General features: G+C 47.4%; 1 protein-coding gene across 1 annotated transcript in view; it reads left to right on the forward strand.

Annotated features, from left to right (window-relative positions):
- The first annotated feature begins 616 nt into the window (after window positions 1–616).
- LOC125446299 (zinc-binding protein A33-like) overlaps window positions 617–23,261 on the forward strand; it is a 33,444-nt gene continuing 10,799 nt past the window's right edge. Inside the window, exons 1-5 of the mRNA XM_048519776.2 lie at window positions 617–1,042; window positions 3,448–3,543; window positions 12,368–12,604; window positions 19,199–19,221; window positions 20,864–20,982. Coding sequence (XP_048375733.2) covers window positions 617–1,042; window positions 3,448–3,543; window positions 12,368–12,604; window positions 19,199–19,221; window positions 20,864–20,982 — 901 coding nt within the window. The remainder of the gene's footprint in view (window positions 1,043–3,447; window positions 3,544–12,367; window positions 12,605–19,198; window positions 19,222–20,863; window positions 20,983–23,261) is intronic.

Here is a 23,261-nt window from a genome sequence, read left to right on the forward strand (position 1 = left end):
GGGTTAGAAAGCTTAAAGGGTTTAGAGAATATGCAAGAAAGCAGGAACAGGGTATATAGTCGGAGGTGGTCACATTGAGTAGTGGAGCAGCCAAATGGCCTAATCCTGGTTTCCCTGTTGGCCTGAGGGCGTGAAGTGCTTGACGAGAGACAACCAAAAACTCGAGCAGGCTTGGCAGCGTCTGTAGAGAGAGAAAGCACAGTTAATGTTTCGGGTCTTCAGGCAGCTCGGAAAGGCTTGGCATTTATGCAGAAGATGAGGTGGGAGGAGGAGTGAACAAAAGGCAGAGATAGACCCCAAGAGGAGAGAGAAAAACAGGCAAGCAGCCAAGGGAGAGGGTGAAGTTCAGTCTGGGGGATTGGCTTAGCTGCAAATGGGGGCCGTTAGTAACTGACAATGGGTTGTGTGCGGCAGAAGCTAATTGTGATGACAAGGCCTGGTGTATGGAGTTTAGGATAAGGGCATGGCAGAAGTTGCTCAGGCCCTAAAATGATTGAACTCAATATTGCATCCAAAAGGCCAACGAGTTCCCAACTGGAAACTGAAAAGAGTCGCAGATTTCCCACGTCTCCGTGGAAGCCAGGTGCAAAGTGGGCAGAGCGTGGCCTGGGTGATCATGTCGTCGTGGGTATTGGCGGAGGGCCTGACCAGCGAGGTGACCTGCCCAATCTGCCTGAACCTGTACCAGGACCCGGTGAGGCTGGAGTGCGAGCACAACTTCTGCCGGGCGTGCATCGCCGACGCCTGGGGCGAGCTGGAGTCGGGCTTCAGTTGCCCCCAGTGCCAGGAGACCTTCCCCCAGCTGCGGCTCAAGAGCAACCGGCTGCTGGCTAACATTGTGGAGAGGGTCCGGCAACTCCGGCTCGATGCCGCCCCGAATCCCTCGGCCGATTCGGGTCCTGCGCTCTGCCCCCTCCACGAAGAGAAGCTCAAGCTGTACTGCCAGGACGATCAGCAGGCCATCTGTGTGGTGTGCGGAGTCTCCAAGGAGCATAAGGGGCATCGAATCGTGCCTATTCTCGAGACTATGCAGTACTGCCAAGTAAGGACTTTACATTTCTCTGTTAGGAGTCATTCACGCAATTCACTTACCGGGTCTGCATTTATTGGCTCAGTTCTTAATTGGGGGTTGGGGCGGGGGGGCGTGAGTTAAGAGTCAACCATGTTCCTGTGGGCCTGGAACATGAAGGTCAGATCAGGTAAGAATGACAGTCTCCCTCCTTAAAGGACATTAGTGAACCAGATGAGCTTTCGCCCAACAGTCCCGGAGGGTAACATAGTGGCTCAGTGATTAACACTGCTGCCTTGCAGCACTAGGGACCTGGGCTCAATCCCAGCCTTGGATGTCAATGTGGAGTTTGCACCTTCTCCCTGTGCCTGCTTTGGTTTCCTGCCACAGTGTAAAGATGTACAGTTTAGGTGGATTGGCCATGGGAAAGGTAGGGTTACAGGGATGGGCTGGACCCTCTCTGGAGTGTCAGTGTGGACTCACTGGGCCAAATGGCCTCCTTCTGTAGGTATTCTATGATGTCGCTGCACTCTAGTTCCCACTTTGTTTTATTGCTAAGCCAATTAGTGTATCCCAGGTTTCAGAGAGGGATGACTCAACTATCATCATTATGTAGTCCTGTATCTTTTATGCTACTGGTTAGAAACCGTGACAGGGTCAGCCCGCATGGCCTAACTGCACAGGATCTCAATGGTTCAGGAACAGTGTCGGGTTCTCTTCACATTGAAGCTGTCCTTTTGACCAACACTCCATGAAGCAAAGTTCACTTACACATAATGCCCCACAGTTCCTGCATGGATTCACAAATCCAAGGGGATCTCGGCATGGCGCAGTCCAGTCCCATACTCCTGAGCTGATCAAGTCAGCAGCATGGCAACAGGTCCTTCATCCCAATTTGTTTCCTGGTTTCCTAAGCTGAACCAGTCCCGCAGTCCAACGATGTGCTGGTTACATGGATTAGCCACAATAAATTGCTCCGCAATGTCCAGGGATGTGCAGGTTAGGTTGAGTTATGGCATGAAGTTCCACGTGGTTTACCGGGAAGAGAATTCTTGGCTAAATTCCGGGCCTATGGGAAAGGTCTGCCCAGTAGCCCCACTCAGAATCCTGGCATCAGATGACATCCTCATTTGTGTTTGTCACAATGTCACAGCTGGGAGAGCTCACAATGCAGGATAGTGCCTGCTCCTAAAGCCAAAATGTTCTTGTTCAATTTATGGTGAGAATAGAGGTGCTGCTAGGTTCATAGCCTTTCCCTAATTGCCCTGTAGAAGGCGGTGATACAATGCCCTCATGGATGGGAAGGGCTTGGAAGGCACTGCCAGGTGAGCCTGGATGAGCTTTTATTTTCAAATTCATTCATGGGATGAGGGTGTCTTTGACTCGGCCAGCGTTTATTGCCCATCCCTAATTGCCCAGAGGGCAGTTAATTATCAATCACATTGCGGTGGGTCTAAACTCACATAGACGCCAGACCAGGTAAGGATCACAGAATAGAATCTGTATGGTGTGAAAGCAGGCCATTTGGCCCATCCAGTCTGCAATGATATTCCAAAGAGCATCACACCCAGACCCACCCTATCCCTGTAAACCTGCATTCCCCATGGCTAGCCTACACATCCCTGGACACTACGGGGCAATTTAGCATGGCCAAGCCACATCTTTGGATTGTGGGAGGAAACCGGAGCACCCAGGAGGGAATCCACAGAGACACGGGGAGAATGTGCAAACTCCACACAGACAGTCACCCGAGGGTGGAGTTGAACTGCAGTCCCTGGCACAGTGAGGCAGCAGTGCTAACCACCGAGCCACAGTGCCACCCTCTTGTACTCTTGATGCCACACTCAATCGAATATGGCAGATTCGATTCCCATTAGTGAACCGAATGGGATTTCCCTGACAATATGCAAGGGTTTCATGGTCATCATTCAACTCTAAACTCCACATTTTTCAGCGAATTCGAGCCTGTGCCGAGGCTGGATTCGAATCCAGGTCCCCAGGATGTTAGCTGAATCGACAGCCCAGCGATAATACCTCTGGTCCATTGCCTAGAGCGTGCCTTGTACACCCTTAATGACAGAGGGAGGTGAGTAGGGTGACAGACCAGTTCGCTGCTTTGCTCTGGTTGGTACTGGGAGACCTTGAGTGTAGATCCAGCTGCCATTATCCCAGCAATGGGCGTTGGGTGTGTGGGAGATTTTCGGTGGATGGGTTCCAGAAGATCAACCAACAACATTGAATGAGGCAAATAATAACAACTTTCACAGCTGTACAGGAAAACCTCTAACCACCAATACCTGTGGTAGACTGGGGGAAATGCAGAGCTATCAGTCTGACTCCGAAACAGACTGATGTGATCTTACTCCACATCATTATGAAAGCTAAATCATGAACCAGGAGACCTGGCCTACACTTTTGTCCAATGTTTCTTTTTGTAGGAAAAGCTGACGGAATCTTCAGGGGAACTGGAGAAGCGGGTGGAAGCCATCAGTAGGATCGAAGCCAGTCAGGAAAAGGCAGTCCTGGAACTCAAGGTAAATACTCCAGTTTTCGTTGGTGGACCAATCAGCGCAGTCGCGAATGGAAATGAGAACTGATCTCACTGAGCCACCAAAATGAGCATTTGTGCGTCACCCTTTCACAGGGTCACTGCTCATCGTGGCTGGTGGAGACAGGGGCCGTGGAGTCATGATGTTATCATGCTACAGACGGTGGCCATCCAACCCATCAAGATCATGCTGGCCCTCTGACTCGGAATCCAGTCAATTTCAAATCCCACTCTATCCCTGACAATGCCCAGCCAATTTCTCTTTGAAATCATCAGTTTTGGTGAACTGGTGAGGTGATTCTTTTGCCCAAAGCCTAATCTCCTGTATTCCCAAGTCCTTGTGTGTTCAGCCATGAGGAACAATAGTCCTTTGTCTATCTTATCAAACTCTATCGTAAGCCTGGAGGGCTCTGTCCAATTTCCCCTTGAAGCACCAGTCCCAGTTTCTCCGACCCAACCCAGTGTCTAAAATCTCTCAGCCCTGGAGCCTGGTTCTGGGCCCATTGACATGGTTGAATTTGTTATCGCAATGCACTTTATAGAATGGGGATATGAGAGGTGGCTAAAACCACTGCAGGATCCATTGTTGGTGAAGTTATTGAGTACAGCATGAGTGAGCCACGGAGTGAATCTACATCGCTCAGTGCTCTCCCCCTCCCAACACACCAGATCAACGTTTTCCAATTCCCCAAGCAGTGAATCTATGAACTATCTGAAGGCAAATGACAGTTCAGTGTCAATGGAGCAAACCTTTAAGACCATAAAACATCGGAGTGAAAGTAAGGCCATTCGGCCCATCAAGTCCACTCCGCCATTTAATCATCGCTGATGGGCATTTCAACTCCAATTCCCTGCACTCTCCCCGTAGCCCTTAATTCCTTGTGAGATCAAGAATTTATCAATCTCTGCCTTGAAGACATTTAACGTCCCGGCCTCCACTGCGCTCCGTGACAATGAATTCCACAGGCCCACCACTCTCTGGCTGAAGAAATGTCTCCTCATTTCCATTCTAAATTGACCCTCTCTAATTCTAAGGCTGTGCCCATGGGTCCCAGTCTCGCCGCTTAATAGAAACAACTTCCCAGCGCCCATCCTTTCTAAGCCATGCATTATCTTGTAAGTTTCTATTAGATCTCCCCTCGACCTTCTAAACTCCAATGAATACAATCCCAGGATCCTCAGCCATTCATCGTATGTTAAACCTACGATTCCAGGGATCATCCGTGTAAATCTCCACTGGACACGCTCCAGGGCTAGTATGTCCTTCCTGAGGTGTGGGGCCCAAAATTGGACACAGTATTCTAAATGGGGCCTAACTAGAGCTTTATAAAGTCTCAGAAGCACATCACTGCTTTTATACTCCAACCCTCTTGACAGATAAGTGACAACATTACATTTGCTCTCCTTTTTTTAATGGACTCAACCTGCAAGTTAACTTGGCATAACACTCAGGCTCCTAAGTCAAACCTCTTCGATGGTGAGGGAGCTAACCTAAGATTACAAAGGGCTACATTGGGTCAATGGGCTGACAAGTGGCAGGTGGAGTTTAATTTGGAAAAGTGTGAGGTCTTGCATTTTGGTAAAGCAAACAAGGGCAGGATTTGTATGGTTAATAGTAATGGTCCCCTGTGAGCTGTTGTTGGGCAGAGAGGGGTTCGGGCACATAATTCTTTGAAGTTTGTGTCACTTGTAGACTGGGTGGTTAAGAAGATGTTTCGCACACCTGTCTACATTGTTCAGGCCTTTTAAGTATAGAGCTTGGGACGTCATGTTGAGATTGTACAGGATGTTAGTGAGGCCACTTTTTGGTTACTGTGCCTAGTTCTGGTTGCCCTGTTATAGGAAGGATATTATTAAGCTGGAGAGGGGTCGGGAACGATTTACCAGGATGTTGCCAGGAATGGAGGGTTTGAGTCATGAGGAGAGTTTGGGACATTTTTCATTGAAGCTCCAGAAATTGAAGGATGACCTTACAGAGGTTTATAAAATCATGAGAGGTATACATAAGATGGTAGGTGTATTTTCCCTAGGGTGGGGTATTTCAAGACTGGGGGGCATATTTTGGGGGTGAAAGGAGAAATGTATAAAAGACGAGAGGGGCAACTTTCTACCACAGAGTATGGTTTGAGTATGGAATGAGCTTCCTGAGGAAGTGACAGATGAGGGTACAGTTACAACATTTAAGAGATATTTGGACAAGTACATGAATAGGAAAAGTTTGGAGGGCACTGGGCCAAGCGAAGGCAGGTGGGGCAAATTTAGCCTGGGATTCTTGTTGCCATGGACTGGTTGGACCGAAGGGTCTGTTTCAATGTTGCATAGCTGTGTGATTCTTTTCCGCACAGTCCCAGTGCAAGAAACTTAGAGGGCGACTCTAAATTTTAGTTTGTCACCCAGCGGGAGACTTGACTGTAATGATGTGAGTGAGCATCCCCTCAATGTAATGAAGGAAAGCCCCAAGCCTCCTGGATGAACCAACCTGGTTCACTGTTGTGAAGGAGAAGGTACACATACCAGCCTGTGAATCTTGCCTCAACCCTCTTCACCAGTGTGCAATTTCAAGATGTGAAAACAACAGTTGAATGCCACCATAAAAGCAAAAGGTGTTGGAGAGCCGCAGCTTCCATGGAGAGAGAAACAGAGTTAACACGTCCGGTCTGAGATGACTCTTCACTGAAACCAATCTGAGTATGATGTATAGCAGACTTGAGAAACATTGACTCTGTTTCCCGGTCTCTCTCTGCACAGCTGCTGCTGGGTTTCCCCCACACTTTCTGTTTTACGTTCAGATTTCCGTCAGTATTCAGCTTTTAGAAGTATAGCAATCTCAGCCCATCTCTTGTGCTGCCTTGCTGATTTTCCTTCCTGCGACTTGCAGCTCTTCCAAGGGCAGCAAACAAAGAAAAATAAATGGTTGAGGACTACACATCCATTTGGGAGCTGATAAACTGTTTTGTATCTGACTGGCTGGATCCCTTTGGGCTCTGGAGCATCTCCCGACCTTGCCATCAGATAACCCCTGCGCCTCACAACCCATTAGTCCTTGGCAGAATTTTTTTCTGCCCAATTTGCCAATGAGCCACAGGAGATTTGAGGGCTGAATGGCTTCCTTCTGAATGGGAACAATTCCGCTATCACTTTCCCACACAACTCCTCGGACATTCCAAAATGAATGAAACATGTCATACTCTCTCATCATCGAGCAATCCATATATTCCTATCCAATTCTTATTTTTAACTGATTCACGCTTGCTTTGTCTTTATTTTTCTACTTATTCTATGAAGGTGATGCTTGACTTTTCGAACTTTGCTTCTTTTAATACTTTATAGCTTCGTTTTGTACCTTTTCAGCTAAGACTGCGCAGTGTGTTGGTAGCATTATGCAGTTTTCACTGTACTGCTATACTTGAGTATGTGTGGCAACAAAACTGAAGTCTGAAGTTTGCGGGCATCGCTGGCAAAGTCAGTATGTATTTCCAATCCACGATTACCTTTAAGAATCTCATAACGACCCTCTTTCTGGGAACATTGTATTTTTGCCTGGGCCATTTCAGAGGGAAGTTTAGAGTCAGTCACATGGCTTTAGATCTATTTTAATCACTATTTGCTCGTGAGACATGGGCGTCACTGGCTGAGCTGGTATTATATTGCCCAGCCCTAACAACTCACACCATAGAGGGCATAAGAGCAAACATAAGAAATAGGAGCGGGAGTAGGCCGTTCAGCCCTTCGATCCTGCTCTGCCATTCAATTAGATCATGGCTGATCTTTTTGTGGACTCAGATCCACCTACCCACGTTCTCACCGTATCCCTTAATTCCTTCATTGTTCAAAAAAAATCTACCTTAACTTTAAAAACGTTTACTGAAGTAGCATCAACTACTTCACTGGACAAGGAATTCCATAGATTAACAGCCCTCTGGGTGGAGAAGTCCCTTCTCAATCCAGTGCTAAATCTGCTCCCTCTAATCTTGAGGCTATGCCCGCTTGTCCTAACTTCACCTGCCTGTGGGAACATCCTCTGTGATCTGCAAGGGGAGGCTAGAAAAACTCAGTTTGTTTTCTCTGGAGTGGCAGAGGTTGAGGGGGGACTTTTTAAACTATTCATGGGCCAAGGGCATCACTGACCAGATAACATTTATTGCCCATCCCTAATTGCCCAGAGGGCAGTTAAGAGTCAACCACATTGCTATGGGTCTGGAGTCACATGTAGGCCAGACCAGGTAAGGATGGCAGTTTCCTTCCCTAAAGGATATTAGTGAACCAGATGGGTTTTTCCAACAATGAATTCATGGTCATCACTAGAACCAAGTTCACCATGGTGAGGTTCGAACCCAGAATCCCAGAACATTAGCTCGATCTCTGGGTTAACAACCCAGCAACACTACCAATAGGTCAACACCTCCCATGTAGAATTCTATAACAATGTAGGGTGCAGAGATAGGGTTGACAGTCAGAATCTTTTTCCCAGAGCTGAAGTGCCCAGTAATAGAGGCAGGCATTTAAGTTGAGAGGGGGATAGTTCAAAGGGGATGTGAGGGTCAAGTTATTTTTTACACAGAGAGTGTTAGGAGTGTGAATTGCACTGCCAGGGGTGATGGTGGAGGCAGAGTTTAGTTTGGGATCCTGTTCAGCATGGAGTGGTTGGACAAAAGGATCTTTCTGTGCTGTATGACACTGACAGATGCATTAGGGGTGTTTAAGCAACTTTTGGATAAACATGTGAACATGCAAGGACTGAAGGGATATGGACCAAGGGCAGGCAGAAGGGATTGGTAGCATTTGGCATCATGTTTGGCACAACATCATGGGCCGAAGGGCCTGTTCCTGTGCTGGCGTTATCTAGGCTCTATGTGCAGTGAGGGCCAGCCACATTAGTGTAGGTCTGCAGTCATATGTAGGCCCAACCAGGTTAGGGTGGCAGATTTCTTTCTATAGGGGGCAGATGTTTTGTTGTTTTAGCAACAGTTGACAGAGGTTACCATCAGGCTAGCTTTCTATTGAATTCTAATTTCACCATCCGCCATAGTGGGATTCAAACCCACGCCCCCAGAACAATAACCTGCGTTTAAAATAAGATTACAAATCTCGTGAAGATATCATAACTCCACTGCTTGGCTACAGTCATAAGTGGGACCAGACCCAGGTGATCATAGTGGATTTCCTTCCTTTAAGGTAATCAGTAAGCCAGATGAGCTTTTGCAATGATTTAGAACCAAGCTGATCACAGTCACTGACATGACCCTCCCCATTCTGGGATTTATATAATGAATTGAATTTAAATGTCATGGTTGCTCTGGTGGGGTTTGAAATCAGATCACTCAGCTTGGCTTGCTGTTTATGCTATTATAGTCAATTACAGTCATAGAGAACATTGTATTTCACCCCTTTCCATTTGCCTGGGCAATACACGTTCGCTGCCCACATGCTATGGGGCTGTGTGGGCATCGCACTGGAACTCACTCTGTTCTCAAACAATGGTCACACTCATGCCCTTTCCAATGGAGGCATCACTTAACAAGAAGGAACCTTGCAGATGTTATTCCTCCCAGCAGCAAAAAAAAACTTCCATTCATTTGTTGGACGTCTGTGTCAGGATTGGCCAGCATTCGTTGCCCGTCCCTAGTTGCCCTTGAGAAGGTGGTGGTGAGTTGCCTTCTTGAACCACTGCAGCCCATGTGGAGTAGACAGCTGCCGTTAGGGTGAGAATCCCAGGATTCTGACCCGACAACACCGCAGGAATGCCGATATATTCCCAAGTCAACATGGCGAATAGTTTGGAAAGAAATTTGCAAGTGTTCCCATGTATCTGTTGCCTTTGCCCTTCGAGATGGAAGTGGCCGTGGGTTTGGAAGGTGCTGCATGAGGATCCTTGGTGAATTTCTGTCCACTTTAGTAAATCATATCCAACTTGGCCTTTACACCTTCCTACACTGTAAGAATCTAGTAAACACCGAATCAATTGAACGAGTTCCATTGGTTGGGGATTCCAGAGCCAGGGGCCATGGCCTGAGAATTAGGACCAGACATTTCAGGAGAGATGTTAGGAAACATTTCTACGCACAATGTGTTGGGGAGGTATGGAACTCTCTCCCACAAACAGTTGTTCATTTTAAATCCGAGATAGATAAATTATTGTTGAGGAAGCGTTTTGAGGGGATCTGGGCCAAAGGAGTAGACCACAGATCAGCCATGATCACACTGAATGGCAGAACTGGCTTGAGGGGCTGAACGGCCTTTCCTGTTCTCATTACATAGTGTCTTTGTGATTTGAGGCAAGTCCAAGGTGCACGTTTTTCACCTTGGCTGCAGAGACCCCTGTACAAGAGCAATACGATGCATTGCTTTCTGCATAACCCCGCATGGATTTAAAGCGAAATCCCTTCACAGGTGGAGATACGGAAAGAGGATCTGAGACTACAGCTGCTCTCATGGGGCATCAGTCAACCAATATAGCACCGCGCGAATTCACATTTAACCCTGTCAACTGGGCCTGGTAGAAAAAACAGCACTCAGTACAACAGTGATGTCTCAGATCCCCCCTCCCCAGAAAGCCAAGATTTGATTGTTAGTTTGTGTTCACTTCTAAACCATCAGGTTTATACTTTACCTCGTGCTCCTGAGAAAGCCAAAGAAAACTCCCTGACGATTCCCAACTCCTGCAATTCTTTCCATCAGCTTATTGGCGGCGCAGGAAAAAAGGAATTCCAGTAATTGTGAAGAAAATGATGACCGGTCATGCTTTCCTTCTTTTAAAAAAAACTCAGTTTCCTCACAAGTGCAATTAACCATCGCCAAAAAGCAGAGAAAGTTTTAAGATGAGGTTTCATCGCAGTGTAGTTACGATAGTGGAAATGAAAAGAAGCTCGGCAGTCAGAGGACCCAGATTAAAAATAGCTGGCCTCAGAGCGGACAACTTTAAAAAACACTAGTTCATGGCCAACTGGAAGATTGTGCCCAATTCTGGGGACCACAATCCTGGCAAAATGCTAAGGCCTGGGAAAGATTTATTAGGTTCCAGGGCTGAGGTACCTCAGTTATAATGAGAGGCCGAGGTGAGTCTGGATTGTCCTGTTTTGGACGGTAGAGATTGAGGGGACATGTGACAAACATTGTTTCACACCAGCGAGGAAATCAGGATAACAATTGGTTTGTAGAGAGCTTTTTCTTAAAGTTCCAAAAACATGCTTTATTTGTAAAAAAAGCTTTATAGCTTTAATCATAAAATAAATATTTGTTCTGTGCAGTAGCATGTCAACAAAACAAGCAAATATTGGAGTTTGACTCTATCCAAACAAGCAAAACTATATTTGTGCGCATTTTTAGTTGCTTCTCAAGGATCTGTACCCAAGTACCTTTTACCTAAGTGCAACTTGTAGACTGAACACTGCACTCATGTGAGTACATGTGACAATAAAGCTAACTTCTAATTCTAATTCCAATTGTAACTCTACTCACAAAGAGCTGGCTGAATAGTCACTGGAGCAGATCCAATAGTAATTCCTGAGAGGCACGAAGATAAAAATATAGAAAAGTAACTTTTACCGAGGAACAGAGAATGTGGGGTTGGACTATTCTTTCACTGGGCCAGTACCGGTCCGATGGGCTGCAAAGCTTTCTTTGGCAGGTTTTATTTTAAAATTCATTTTGTGGGATATAGGCATCGCTGGCTGGGCCCAGCATTTATTGCCTGTCCTTAGCTGCCCTTGAGAACAAAGAACAGAGAAAATTACAGCGCAGGAACAGGCCCTTCGGCCCTCCAAGCCTGAGCTGATCCAGATCCTCTGTCTAAATCTGTCACCTATTTTCCAAGGGTCTCTGCTCCTTATCCCTCTGCTCCCTGCCCATTCATGTATCTGTCTAGATACATCTTAAATGACGCTATAGTGCCCGCCTCTACCACCTCCACTAGCAACGCGTTCCAGGCACCCACCACCCTCTGCGTAAAGAACTTTCCACGCATATCTCCCTTACACTTTCCCCACTCACTTTGAACTCAATACCCCTAGTGATTGAGCCCCCCACTCTGGGAAAAAGCTTCTTGCTAGCCACCTTGTCTGTACCTCTCATGATTTTGTAGACCTCAATCAGGTCCCCCCTCAACCTCTGACTTTCTAATGTAAATAATCCTAATCTACTCAACCTCAAGAAGGTGGTGGTGAGCTGCCTTCTTGAACTGCTGCAGTCCACATGCTGTGGGTTGACCCACAAAGCCATTAGGGAGGGAATTCCAGTGACAGTGAAGGAGCGGCAATGTATTTCCAAGTCAGGATGGTGAGTGGCTTGGAGGGGAACTTGCAGGGCTTAGTATTCCCATGTATCTGCTGCCCTTGTGCCCTAGCTTGCTGCCCTAGGTGGAAGTGGTTTGGAAGCTGATTTCTCAGGGGCTTTGGTGAATTTCTGCAGTATGCCTTGTAGATAGCAAGAGTATTCCATCACACTCCTGGCTTGTGCCTTGTAGGTGATGGACAGGCTTTGAGGAGTTAGGAGGTGAGTTACTGGCCACAGTATTCTGACCTAACCTTGTGGCCGCTGTGTTTATGTAGTGAGTCCAGTTGAGTTTTGGTCAATGGTAGCCCCCAGGATGTTAATAGTGAGGGATTCAGCGATGGTAACACTGTTGAATGTCAAGAGGGTGGTGGTTAGGTTGTCTCTCACTGGTGATGGTCATAGCATTTGTGTGGCGCAAATATGACTTTCCACCTCTCAGCCCAAGCCTGGATATTGTCCTGATGATGTTGTGGTGCAGTGAGGCAGCATTGTCAAGGGGAGGCTATCCACTGTGAGCTCAGCTTGCCGTCTGTATCAAGCAGGACAAAATGGAGGCTATAAAGAAACGCATCGCCTCGGAGTTCGAAGCGATGCACACCTTCCTGCAGGAGGAGAAGGCTGCGGTCCTGGGCAGGCTTCGGGAGGAGGAGCACAAGCTCCTGCAGGAGATGCAGGAGAACCTGAAGAAGCTGCATGCAGAGAAATCCAGCCTGGAAACCATGCTCGCCAGCATTCAACAAAGACTCCGCGAGGAAGACCCGGTTTGCTTACTCCAGGTAAGGCTGTTTGGCAGTCCCATTCCCCTGCCTATTCCAGGCAGGAAGAGGAGGTGGGGAGTGGGCCGGAGACGGGTCCCCACTTTAGCTTTGAATCAGAACTGACTGCACAGCAGCAACTGAAGGGCATCGCGAGGCATTCCACTGAAACAGCTTTGGACAATGAGACACATAGAGGGAGGGGCACCAGGACCTACAAAACTCGGTGTGGCAGAAAGAGGAAAGAGAAATGCAGAATAGAAACATAGAAACAAGGTGCAGGAGGAGGTCATTCAGCCCTCTGAGTCTGCACCACCCTTCAATTTAATCATGGCTGATCATGCAATCTCAGTATCCCATTCCCGCTTCCTCTCCTTGATCCCTTTCATCCACAAGAGTTATGTTCAGCTCCCTCGTGAATATATCTAATGACCTGGCCCCAGCAGCTTCCTGCGGGAGAGAATTCCGCAGTTTCACAGCTCTCTGAGTGAAGAAATTCTTCCTCATTCTCAGTCCTGAACATCTTACCCATTATGGCTGTGACCCCTAGTTCTGGACTTCCCAAAATCAGGAACACTCTTCAGTGTTGTTGGAGTTGCATGCATCCAGGCACGTGGGAAATATCTGGAGTTGGAATATTTTTTTTCTCAAGAGTTCCTGGAGGGCTTTTTTTTTGATTTTTGGGGCCTACTTTGTGTTTTTCAGGGGCTCCTGTTTTCATCTACAGTAATTCTTTTATTAGATGACACAATCAAGCTGTACCATTTCCCTTCGGTATTCACGTGGAACTTTGTTCAGGTTCTCTTTCGAGAGATAACGCTATTAGTTCAGGCTGTAGGAATATATGTCCATGATTAAAATTAGAATCAACAAGTACATTTATTTTTGTTAATGAATGAAATATAACACTCCCAATTTGTTTCTTCACAACACACCTCACCTCACTGTCACCACTCCTCTGCACCCCACCCTGTTATGGTCTGGTCCAAACCCCCCTCAAAATATTCAGAAGACAGTTCAGGTTCTAACTTATCCTTATTTTAAAGGTAAATGCGAGGGGTTGCATTCCAGTTGGTCAAACTACCAGAATTAAGGCAAACACACTTTATCCATCCACAAAAGTTAAAATACAACAAAGGAAGGAAGGAATTGAAAAAGCTCTATTGGGAAAATTAACAGAATTATTGATATGGTAACAATTACTAATTAACTGTTCCAGTGTAGTAACATCCCATAAACACAGCCTTGGCAAAAGGCAAATTCAGACACAGGTTGTCTCACATTGCAACTCCCATAGCAGACAGAGAACTCCCAGCTTTTAGCTGTAATTAGGAGAGAGAGAAAATAGCTATAACCTCTTCAAGACCCCAACAACGTCTGCTGAAAACTAACTAAAGATCTTGGTTCAGTGAATGGGAGCTTTGGCCACATGCCTCAGGCTGTTTCTGTTGTTCCAAATGTATAAGAAACAGAAACACAAGGCTTCACAGGTACAGATTTATCTTCCCATAGATTGCTCATCACCTGTACACCAACCACTCTCTTAAACAAAGACAGGACAAAACACAACTTTTAAAGCCACAATATGATCTCATACACATGTGAAGTGGGATGTTAAAAATGAACAGCTTCCCTTTATATCTGTCTTAATGTTCATACTGATCAGGTGCCGGTTAGAAATACGAGAAAACAAAGACATGATTTTTTAAAAATTAAAATATCATAGAATAGAATCCCTACAGTGTGGAAACAGGCCCTTTGACTCAACAAGTCCACACTGACCCTCAGAGCATCCCACCCAGATCCATTCCCCAATAACCCACCTAACCTACACATCCCTGAATTTTTAAAATTAAAATATCATAGAATAGAATCCCTACAGTGTGGAAACAGGCCCTTTGGCTCAACAAGTCCACACTGACCCTCAGAGCATCCCACCCAGATCCATCCCCCTATAACCCACCTAACCTACACATCCCTGAATACTATGGGGCAATATAGCATGGCCAAGCCACCTAGACTGCACATCTTTGGACTGTGGGAGGAAACCCACGTAAGACAGGGGGAGTCCAAGATAATAAAGTGTGAAGCCGAAGATGAAGGATGAACACAGCAGGCCAAGCAGCATCTCAGGAGCACAAAAGCTGACATTTCGGGCCTAGACCCTTCATCAGAGAGGGGGATGGGGTGAGGGCTCTGGAATAAATGGGGAGAGAAGGGGAGGCCGACCGAAGATGGAGAGAAAAGAAGATAGGTGGAGAGGAGAGGTAGGGAGGGGATAGGTCAGTCCTGGGAAGATGGACAGGTCAAGGAGGTGGGATGAGGTTAGTAGGTAGGAAATGGAGGTGCAGCTTGGGGTGGGAGGAAGGGATGGGTGAGAGGAAGAACAGGTTAGGGAGGCAGAGACAGGCTGGGCTGGTTTTGGGATGCAGTGGGGGGAGGGGACGAACTGGGCTGGTTTTGGGATGTGGTGGGGGAAGGGGAGATTTTGAAGCTGGTGAAGTCCACATTGATACCATTGGGCTGCAGGGTTCCCAAGCGGAATATGAGTTGCTGTTCCTGCAACCTTCGGGTGGCATCATTGTGGCACTGCAGGAGACCCATGATAGACATGTCATCTAAAGAATGGGAGGGGGAGTTGAAATGTTTCCCGACTGAGAGGTGCAGTTGTTTATTGCGAACTGAGCGGAGGTGTTCTGCAAAGCAGTCCCCAAGCCTCCGCTTGGTTTCCCCAATGTAATGGATTCTCCAATGTAGACCCTCTCTGATGAAGGGTCTAGGCCTGAAACATCAGCTTTTGTGCTCCTGAGATGCTGCTTGGCCTGCTATGTTCATCCAGCTTCACACTTTATTATCTTGGATTCTCCAGCATCTGCAGTTTCCCATTATCACTGACACATTTTAACCTCACTGCGAAGCCTCTTCCTGGGATGCCTAACCTGAAGAAGTTACCCTCCTCCCTCCGGATATTCCTCTACATTGGGGAAACCAAGCGGAGGCTTGGGGACTGCTTTGCAGAACACCTCCGCTTGGTTCGCAATAAACAACTGCACCTCCCAGTCGCGAAACATCTCAACTCCCCCTCCCATTCTTTAGATGACATGTCCATCATGGGCACAATGATGCCACCCAAAGGTTGCAGGAACAGCAACTCATATTCCGCTTGGGAACCCTGCAGCCCAATGGTATCAATGTGGACTTCACCAGCTTCAAAATCTCCCCTTCCCCCACCGCATCCCAAAACCAGCCCAGTTCGTCTCCTCCCCCCACTGCACCACACAACCAGCCCAGCTCTTCCCCTCCACCCACTGCATCCCAAAACCAGCCCAGCCTGTCTCTGCCTCCCTAACCTGTTCTTCCTCTCACCCATCCCTTCCTCCCACCCCAAGCTGCACCTCCATTTCCTCCCTACTAACCTCATCCCACCTCCTTGACCTGTCCGTCTTCCCAGGACTGACCTTTCCCCTCCCTACCTCACCTCTCCACCTATCTTCCTTTCTCTCCATCTTCGGTCTGCCTCCACCTCTCTCCCTATTTATTCCAGTTCCCTCACCCCATCCCCCTCTCTGATGAAGGGTCTAGGCCTGAACCGTCAACATTCCTGCTCCTCTGATGCTGCTGGGCCTGCTGTGTTCATCCAGCTCCACACTTTATTATCTTGGATTCTCCAGCATCTGCAGTTCCCATTATCACTCAGACACGGGGAGAATGTGCAAACTCCACACAGACAGTCGCCCGAGGCTGGAATTGAACCTGGGTCCCTGGCGCTGTGAGGCTGCAGTGCTAACCCACTGAGCTACCCAAAGATTAAAGACAATGCAATTTGAAGTTGGCGGCCAAAACAAACATTGGCAGCAGCAGATAAAACTGACTGTGGATGAAGAAGGTAAATATAATGGGATTGGAGCCAATTCCTCCATAATCAATCCAAATCTTTATGCAGTAAATGTAATGGACACTTGTACATACACTTGGGATGCAGGAAGCAAAAAATCAAGCCAGCAAATCAGTGGAGTGACACCAGGATAGCGAAAGGTTCCCTAACTATCCCACTCCTGATTGGGGCCTTGTCCCAGTGGCCACTCATCTCAATCAGAATAACCCTGAGGACTGCTTAGACCTCGCGAAACTCTCCTGCATGCCACAGCGCTGGCTAGGGCATCTCTTCCGATCACAGTTACCATCCCTCCTGCCCTCACTGTAGCTCCTTCCCTCGTAGGTTTCACTCGCAATCACGCACTATTCCCTGCTCACTCCCAAATTTCCAGCGCTCCTTGGATTAGCTGACACCGGGCCTTGCTCGCCCATCTCCACTACTGTGTTTCCCAGCCAGGCTTTGTCATTCGCATCCTTTTTTGCCAATCTTCAAATCCACTCCAATCCCACCAGCCTCCGAGGTATCTGTGCTGCTCGAATTCTGGCCACTTAAGCATCCGTATTTTTAATTCCAACCGTCATTACTGACTGCACATTTAGTTGCCTAACCCCTAAGCTCTGGAATAACCTTGCAAGCCTGCTCTGTTTCTCTAGCTCACTTCCCTCCTTAAAGCCTCCCCGCTTTGAACAAGCTTCTGCTCATCTGACTCATATCGCACAGAGCCTGACCCTTTGGTTCAACCAGTCCTTGCCGACTATAATCCCAAACTAAACCAGTCCCATCTGCCTGCACTTGGCCCAGGTCCCTCCAAACCTTTCCTATTTATGTACTTACCCAAATGTCTTTTAAATGTTGTATCGGTACCCACATCCACCATTTCCTGTGGGAGTTCATTCTACACACAAACCAATCTCTGCGTAAAAACATTAGACCTCACATTGTTTCTTATATCCTTCTCCCTTCACCTTAAAAGTATGTCCCCTAGTCTCGAAATCCCACACCAGAGGGAAAAGATACCTGCCATTCACCTTAACTATGCCCCTCATTATATAAATCTCTATTAGGTCACCCTTCAACCTCCCAGGCACCCGTGAACAAAGTCCCAACCAACCCTGCCTCTCCATAGAATTCAATATCTCCTTTGGTGGCTCAGTGTTATTTTGTTTTATAATATTTTTCTGAAGACCTGGGACATCTCATTTCACAAAAGACCTGAAGAACCACCCAAGGACCAGGCAATGGCTATATCCAACAGGAGATGATCTCATTATTGCCTTGACTTTGCATGGCATTCCCATCACTAAATGCCCACCACTGTCTAACATCCCAGAGTTACCACTGGCCAGACACTAAAATGGACTAGCCCTACAAATACACTGGCTACAACAGCAGGCCAGAGGCTGGGAATTCTGTGGTGAGCAACTCACCTCCTCACTCCCCGAAGCCTGTCCACTGTCTGCGAGGGAGAAGTCAGAACTTTGCGGGAATACTCCCCACTGGCCTGGATGGATGCAACTCCAATAACACTCAAGAAGCTTGACACTATCTAACACATCAAGGCTCTTTCAAAAGTACCTTCCTAGTGGATCAAAATCCTGGAATTCTGTTCCTAATGTAGAGTAGGTGACACCCTATGGACTACAGAGGTTCAGGGAAACAGCTCGCCACCACCAACTTCTCCAGGGCAATAAATGCCCCGCCAGCAAGGCCCCCTCCCCCGCCCCGGCCTTCAGCAAACAAATCTCACAAAGTTGCTGCTGCATGAGGAATCATGTGTCTAACTTGCACATTCTCCCCGTGGCTTCATGCGTTTCCTTCGGATGCTCCAGTTGAGGAAAGGTTGAGAGAGCTTGGGCTTTTCTCTTTAGAACAATGAAAGATGAGAGGTGACTTGATAGAGGTGTACAAAATGATCAGAGGTATAGATAGACTGGACAACCGGAGACTTTTTCCTGGGGTGGAGGTAGCTATTATGAGGGGACATAGTTTTAAAGTGAGTGGAGATGGATATAGGGGAGACGTCAAAGGTAGGTTCTTTACTCCGAGAGTGAACAGGGAATGGAATGCATTGCCAGAGAGGGTTGGAGAGTCCGCCTCATTAGGGGCATTTAAGCAGCTATTAGATAAGCATACGGATGATTCGTATAAGGTAGGTGTGGAGGTTAGGTACGCCTTAGGTTTAGGGTAAAAGTTCGACACAATATCGTGCACCGAAGGGACTGTACTATGCTGTACTATTCGATGTTCAATGTTCTAAATTGCTCATAGTGTTCAAGGGTATGCAGCTTAGGTGGATGGGCCATGAGAAATTGCCGCTTAGTGCCCGGGGATGATATGGTTAGGTGGATTAACCCCACGCAGGGTTAGGAGGATGCAGTAGGGAGCGTTGTTCTGGATGGAATACTCTTCAGTTTTGACTCAATGGGCTGAGCAGCCTTTTTCCGCACCCTAGGGATTTTATGGTTGGATCTTCCTCCTCCCTTTTACTTCAGCCTGCTGCCATTCCCATTCCTCAATTCCTGTGCCACTATTTTCTGTACCTGACGCCCACTGGAACACTCTGGCCTCAGCCGCTGATGTCACTTGTCGCTCCTGCAAAGTAGCTTTTGTGTTGATTTGCCTAAATAATAGCAATGACTTCTCTCTTGCTGTTCATTGAATGAAGTAGTTATGAGATGTTTGAAAGTGTCACTGTAATCTTTTGTCACAACAATCATTCTCCTTCCTTCATTTCACAGGATGTCAAAGACCTGTCAGAAAGGTAAGATTTGAATCATTGTGATCTCTGAGACATTTTGCAATATCCTTATGCACCCATGCCTGCGTATATAGGTGCACAGATATGATGCAGCACAGTGTAAGCACACAGAAGCATCTGTAAGTGTACATACATGAATGATTGCAGGTATATTCCCACAAATACACTGCAGTTGCTCATCACAAAATACACAACAGGTTCACTGATGCCTTTCAGGGAAGGAAATAGGTATTCAACATGGATAGGGATAGTCAAGGACTTTCTCCCAGGGTAGGGGGAGTCCAAAACCAGTGGGCATATGTTTAAAGTGAGAGGGAAAAGATTTAAAAGGGGCCTAAGGGGTAACTTTTTCACACAGAGGGTGGTGCATGTGTGGAATGGCCTGCCAGAGGAAGTGGTGGGGGCTGGTATAATTACAACATTTAAAAGGCATCTGGATGGGTATATAAATAGAGAGGGTTTAAAGGCAGATGGACCAAATGCTGGTAAATAGGGCTGGATTAATTTAGGCTATCCGGACGGCGTGGACTAGTTGGCCGAAGAATCTGTTCCCGTGCTGTACATCTCTCTGACTCGATGACTCCTTGGAGTTTAGAAGAATGAGAGGTGAACTCATTAAAACACACAGGGTTCTGGAGGGTCTTAACAGGGTAAATGCTGAGAGAATGGTTACCCTCATGGGAGAGCCTTCAACCAGGGGACATAGTCTGAGAATAAAGGGGCACAAATGGACTGAGATGAGGAGGAATTTTCTTCTCTCGTGAGTCTTTAGAACTCCTTGCCACAGAGAGCAGGGGAGGCAGAGCTGTTTTGTATACTTAAGGCTGAGATAGACAGAACCTTGATCACTAGGGGAATGAAGGGTTACAGGGATAAGGGCAGGGGAGTGGATTTGAATGTTGGATCAGCCATGGGCCTGTTGAATGGTGGAGGAGGCTCAAGGGGCTGAATGGCCTGCTCCTATGGTCTTATGGTCTTACGCATCCCGCACTCTCAGCCGTGCTCAGTGAAGACCCTGGGGTGAAGGCCAGTGTTGAATTGGGCAGAATTGCACTAGAACTAGGACATCCCAGCCCCTCCCATGTGCTACCACCCTCCATGCTAATATTTTGTTGCTCCTCCCCTTCCCTCAGTGGGGATTAGGCTTTGGCCTGGCCCAGCCTTAGCAACACTGAGGCCCTGCAGCATTGAATCCTGATGCTTCCTCATTGGTACGTGAAAAGGAGGCAATGGCCTAGCAGTATTATTGGTGGGCTGTTAATCTAGAGACCCAGGTAATGTTCTGGGGACCTGGGTTCGAATCCCGCCACGGCAGATGGTGGAATTTGGATTCAATAAAAAATCTGGAGTTAAGAGTCTAACTGTGACCATGAATCCTCTGTGGATTTGTGGAAAAGGCCATCTGGTTCACTAATGGGAACGAAACTGCTGTCCATACCTGGTCTGGCCTACATGTGACTCCAGACCCACAGCAAAGTGGTTGACTCTCAGCTACCCCTTGGGGCAACTAAGGACAGGCGATAAAAGCTGCCCTCGACAGCAATGCCCTCTTCCAATGAAGTTAACACAAGAGGAATGGTGCAGGTAAGAAGTGGGAAACTGTAGCAAAATAACTCGAGCCTCCGCCATCTTTTCCACTCGACAGGCTGAAGCAAGGCGTTGCAAGTTGTGAGGTCGTGCCTGCCCGAAGGCTGAACATCGGGTCATTTCAAGGTCCCTTGCAGTACGCGGTGTGGAAGAAGATGAGAAACCGGATCAGTCCAGGTGAGGTTTGATCGGCTACGCGGGAGCAATAACAAGGCTCATGCTCTCTTGCCCTCCCATCGGGATACAGGCTAAAAACTAAAACAGAAAGTGCATCACGGCCACAGGGTCACACAATCATTTCAGACATGCAATGAGGTCCATTTGGACCATCAAGTCGATGCTAGCCCTCTGAATGAGCATTTCACAAAGTTCAACCAACAGCACCCCCCAATCCCACCTCCTCCCGATATCCCTACCTGGGTTTTCTTCTAAAAAATACAAAGGTAACTGCCTTTTGAATGCATTATTTAAGCCTGTCCCCACCATAGTCTCAGGTATTGCACTTCAGATCTGACAAGTGGGTGAGAAAAGTTTGCCTGTGCTTGATTTGACCCTTGCGTTCTCAATCCCTTTGCTAGCCAGGAGGGTTTTTTTCCATGTCTACTCCGCCCAGACCTCTCACCGTTTGGAATGCATCCGTCAAATCCTCTGTCAGTGAGGGAAACTCCCGAGGGAAATCAGCCCTGGCATCTCTGATCTATCCTCATGCCAGAAGGTACAGGTATCCTCCCACAGCCTTGAGACATCCCGAAACACTTCACAACATCGCTTTTGCCTATAAAGTGGTGCCACTGGTGCGATGAAGGATCTGTGGCAGCTATTGTGCTGATCCCACTAAAAAGCCGTCATGAGATGAATGATGAGCTGTCATTTAGTGATGCTGGTTGTGGGTAAGTATTAGCAGCAATACTGGGGGTGTCTCCCCTGCTCTTCCTTGTAATAACGTCACAGGATTTCCAATGTCCACTTGAAAGTCCAGATAGGTCCTCGGTTTGAGGCATTAGCTGAAAGTTGCCATAGTTGGCATTGCAGAGCACCTTCACAGAGTACTGCACTGGAATGAATGCATTGCAGACCCAGTTCCCTGAAATGGGACTCGAACCCATAACATTGCATGTGCATATGAGCCAAAAGATATAGTAGGAACTGCCGATGCTGGAGTCTGAGATAACAAGGTGTAGAGCTGGATGAACACAGCAGGCCAAGCAGCATCAGAGGAGCAGGAAAGCTGACGTTTCACGTCTGGACCCTTCTTCAGAAAAACCAGAATCTACATTAACATTCCAGAGCAGTATTATAGGAGCTACAGCACTGCCGGCTTAGCCAGCTGCTGGAATGTTGGAGTGGCACGGTGGTTAGTGCTGCTGCCTTATAACGCCAGGAATCTGGGTTTGACTCCAGCTTTGGGCAACTGTCTGTGTGGAGCTTCTGCCCGTGTCTGCGTGGGTTTCCTCAGGGTGCTACGGTTTCTGACCACAGTCCAAACACGTGTAGGTTAGGGTGGACTGGCCGTGCTAAATTGCCCCATAGTGCTCAGGGATGTGCAGGCTGGGTGGGTTAGCAATGGGAGCAGTAGGGATCGAGTTGGGGGATAGGTCTAGCTGGAAGGTCATTGCAAACGTGGAGGGCCAAATGGCCTCTTTCTGCCCTGTTTGGATTCTATGATTGTAACATTACATCAAAGTCCCATCTGCTGTTGTAGCTGCAGCAGGGGAAAGGGATTGTGCCTTCTTCCCGGTCAATATTCATCCCCAAGAACACTTAACAAGGATTATTTGTGCGGAATTACATTACAGTTTGTGGACAGCCTGCTTCAGCTCCTGTATTGCAACAGTGTCTACACTGAAAGAATACACGGATGCTCAAAACAGTACTTCATTGACTGGAAAGCACTTTGGGAGCTCCGAGGGCAGGAGAGGTGCTATGTGAATGTAAAAAAAAAGTCATGCTTTCCTGCAAGTGTTACACTCACTATACTCCTGTGTCGTCCCGACAAGCTCAAATCATCAGTGACTACTATGGATTCAGACCTGACTACTACACCACACCATGTCTCGGCTTGTCATGTTGAAAAACATCAACCTGTTATACACATCTTTGGATCAGGTCAGACTTGAACCTGGGCCTACTCGCTCAGAGGTACGAATAATAATGCAAAGGTCCCATCCCATACGTTGCCGAGATATTTCCCCAGTCAACCTGTTCCGGGATGTTATGATACAGCAGCTGGAGAAATCGGGTTTTCTAGCTCAGAGGCAGAAGCACTGCCATGTCTAGTCTCTGTCATCCGTGTGACTCCAACTCAAAACCTCTCTTCTGAGCCCTCTGCAGCTTAATGATATCCTTCCAATAACAGGGTGACCAGAACTGGACATAGCGCTCGAGACGAGGCCTCACCAACGTCCTGTACAACCTCAACATGACGTCCCAAATATATTCAAAGATCTGAGCAATGA

Source organism: Stegostoma tigrinum, chromosome 34 (genome assembly GCF_030684315.1).
Source record: "Stegostoma tigrinum isolate sSteTig4 chromosome 34, sSteTig4.hap1, whole genome shotgun sequence".
Taxonomy (NCBI): Eukaryota; Metazoa; Chordata; class Chondrichthyes; order Orectolobiformes; family Stegostomatidae; genus Stegostoma; species Stegostoma tigrinum.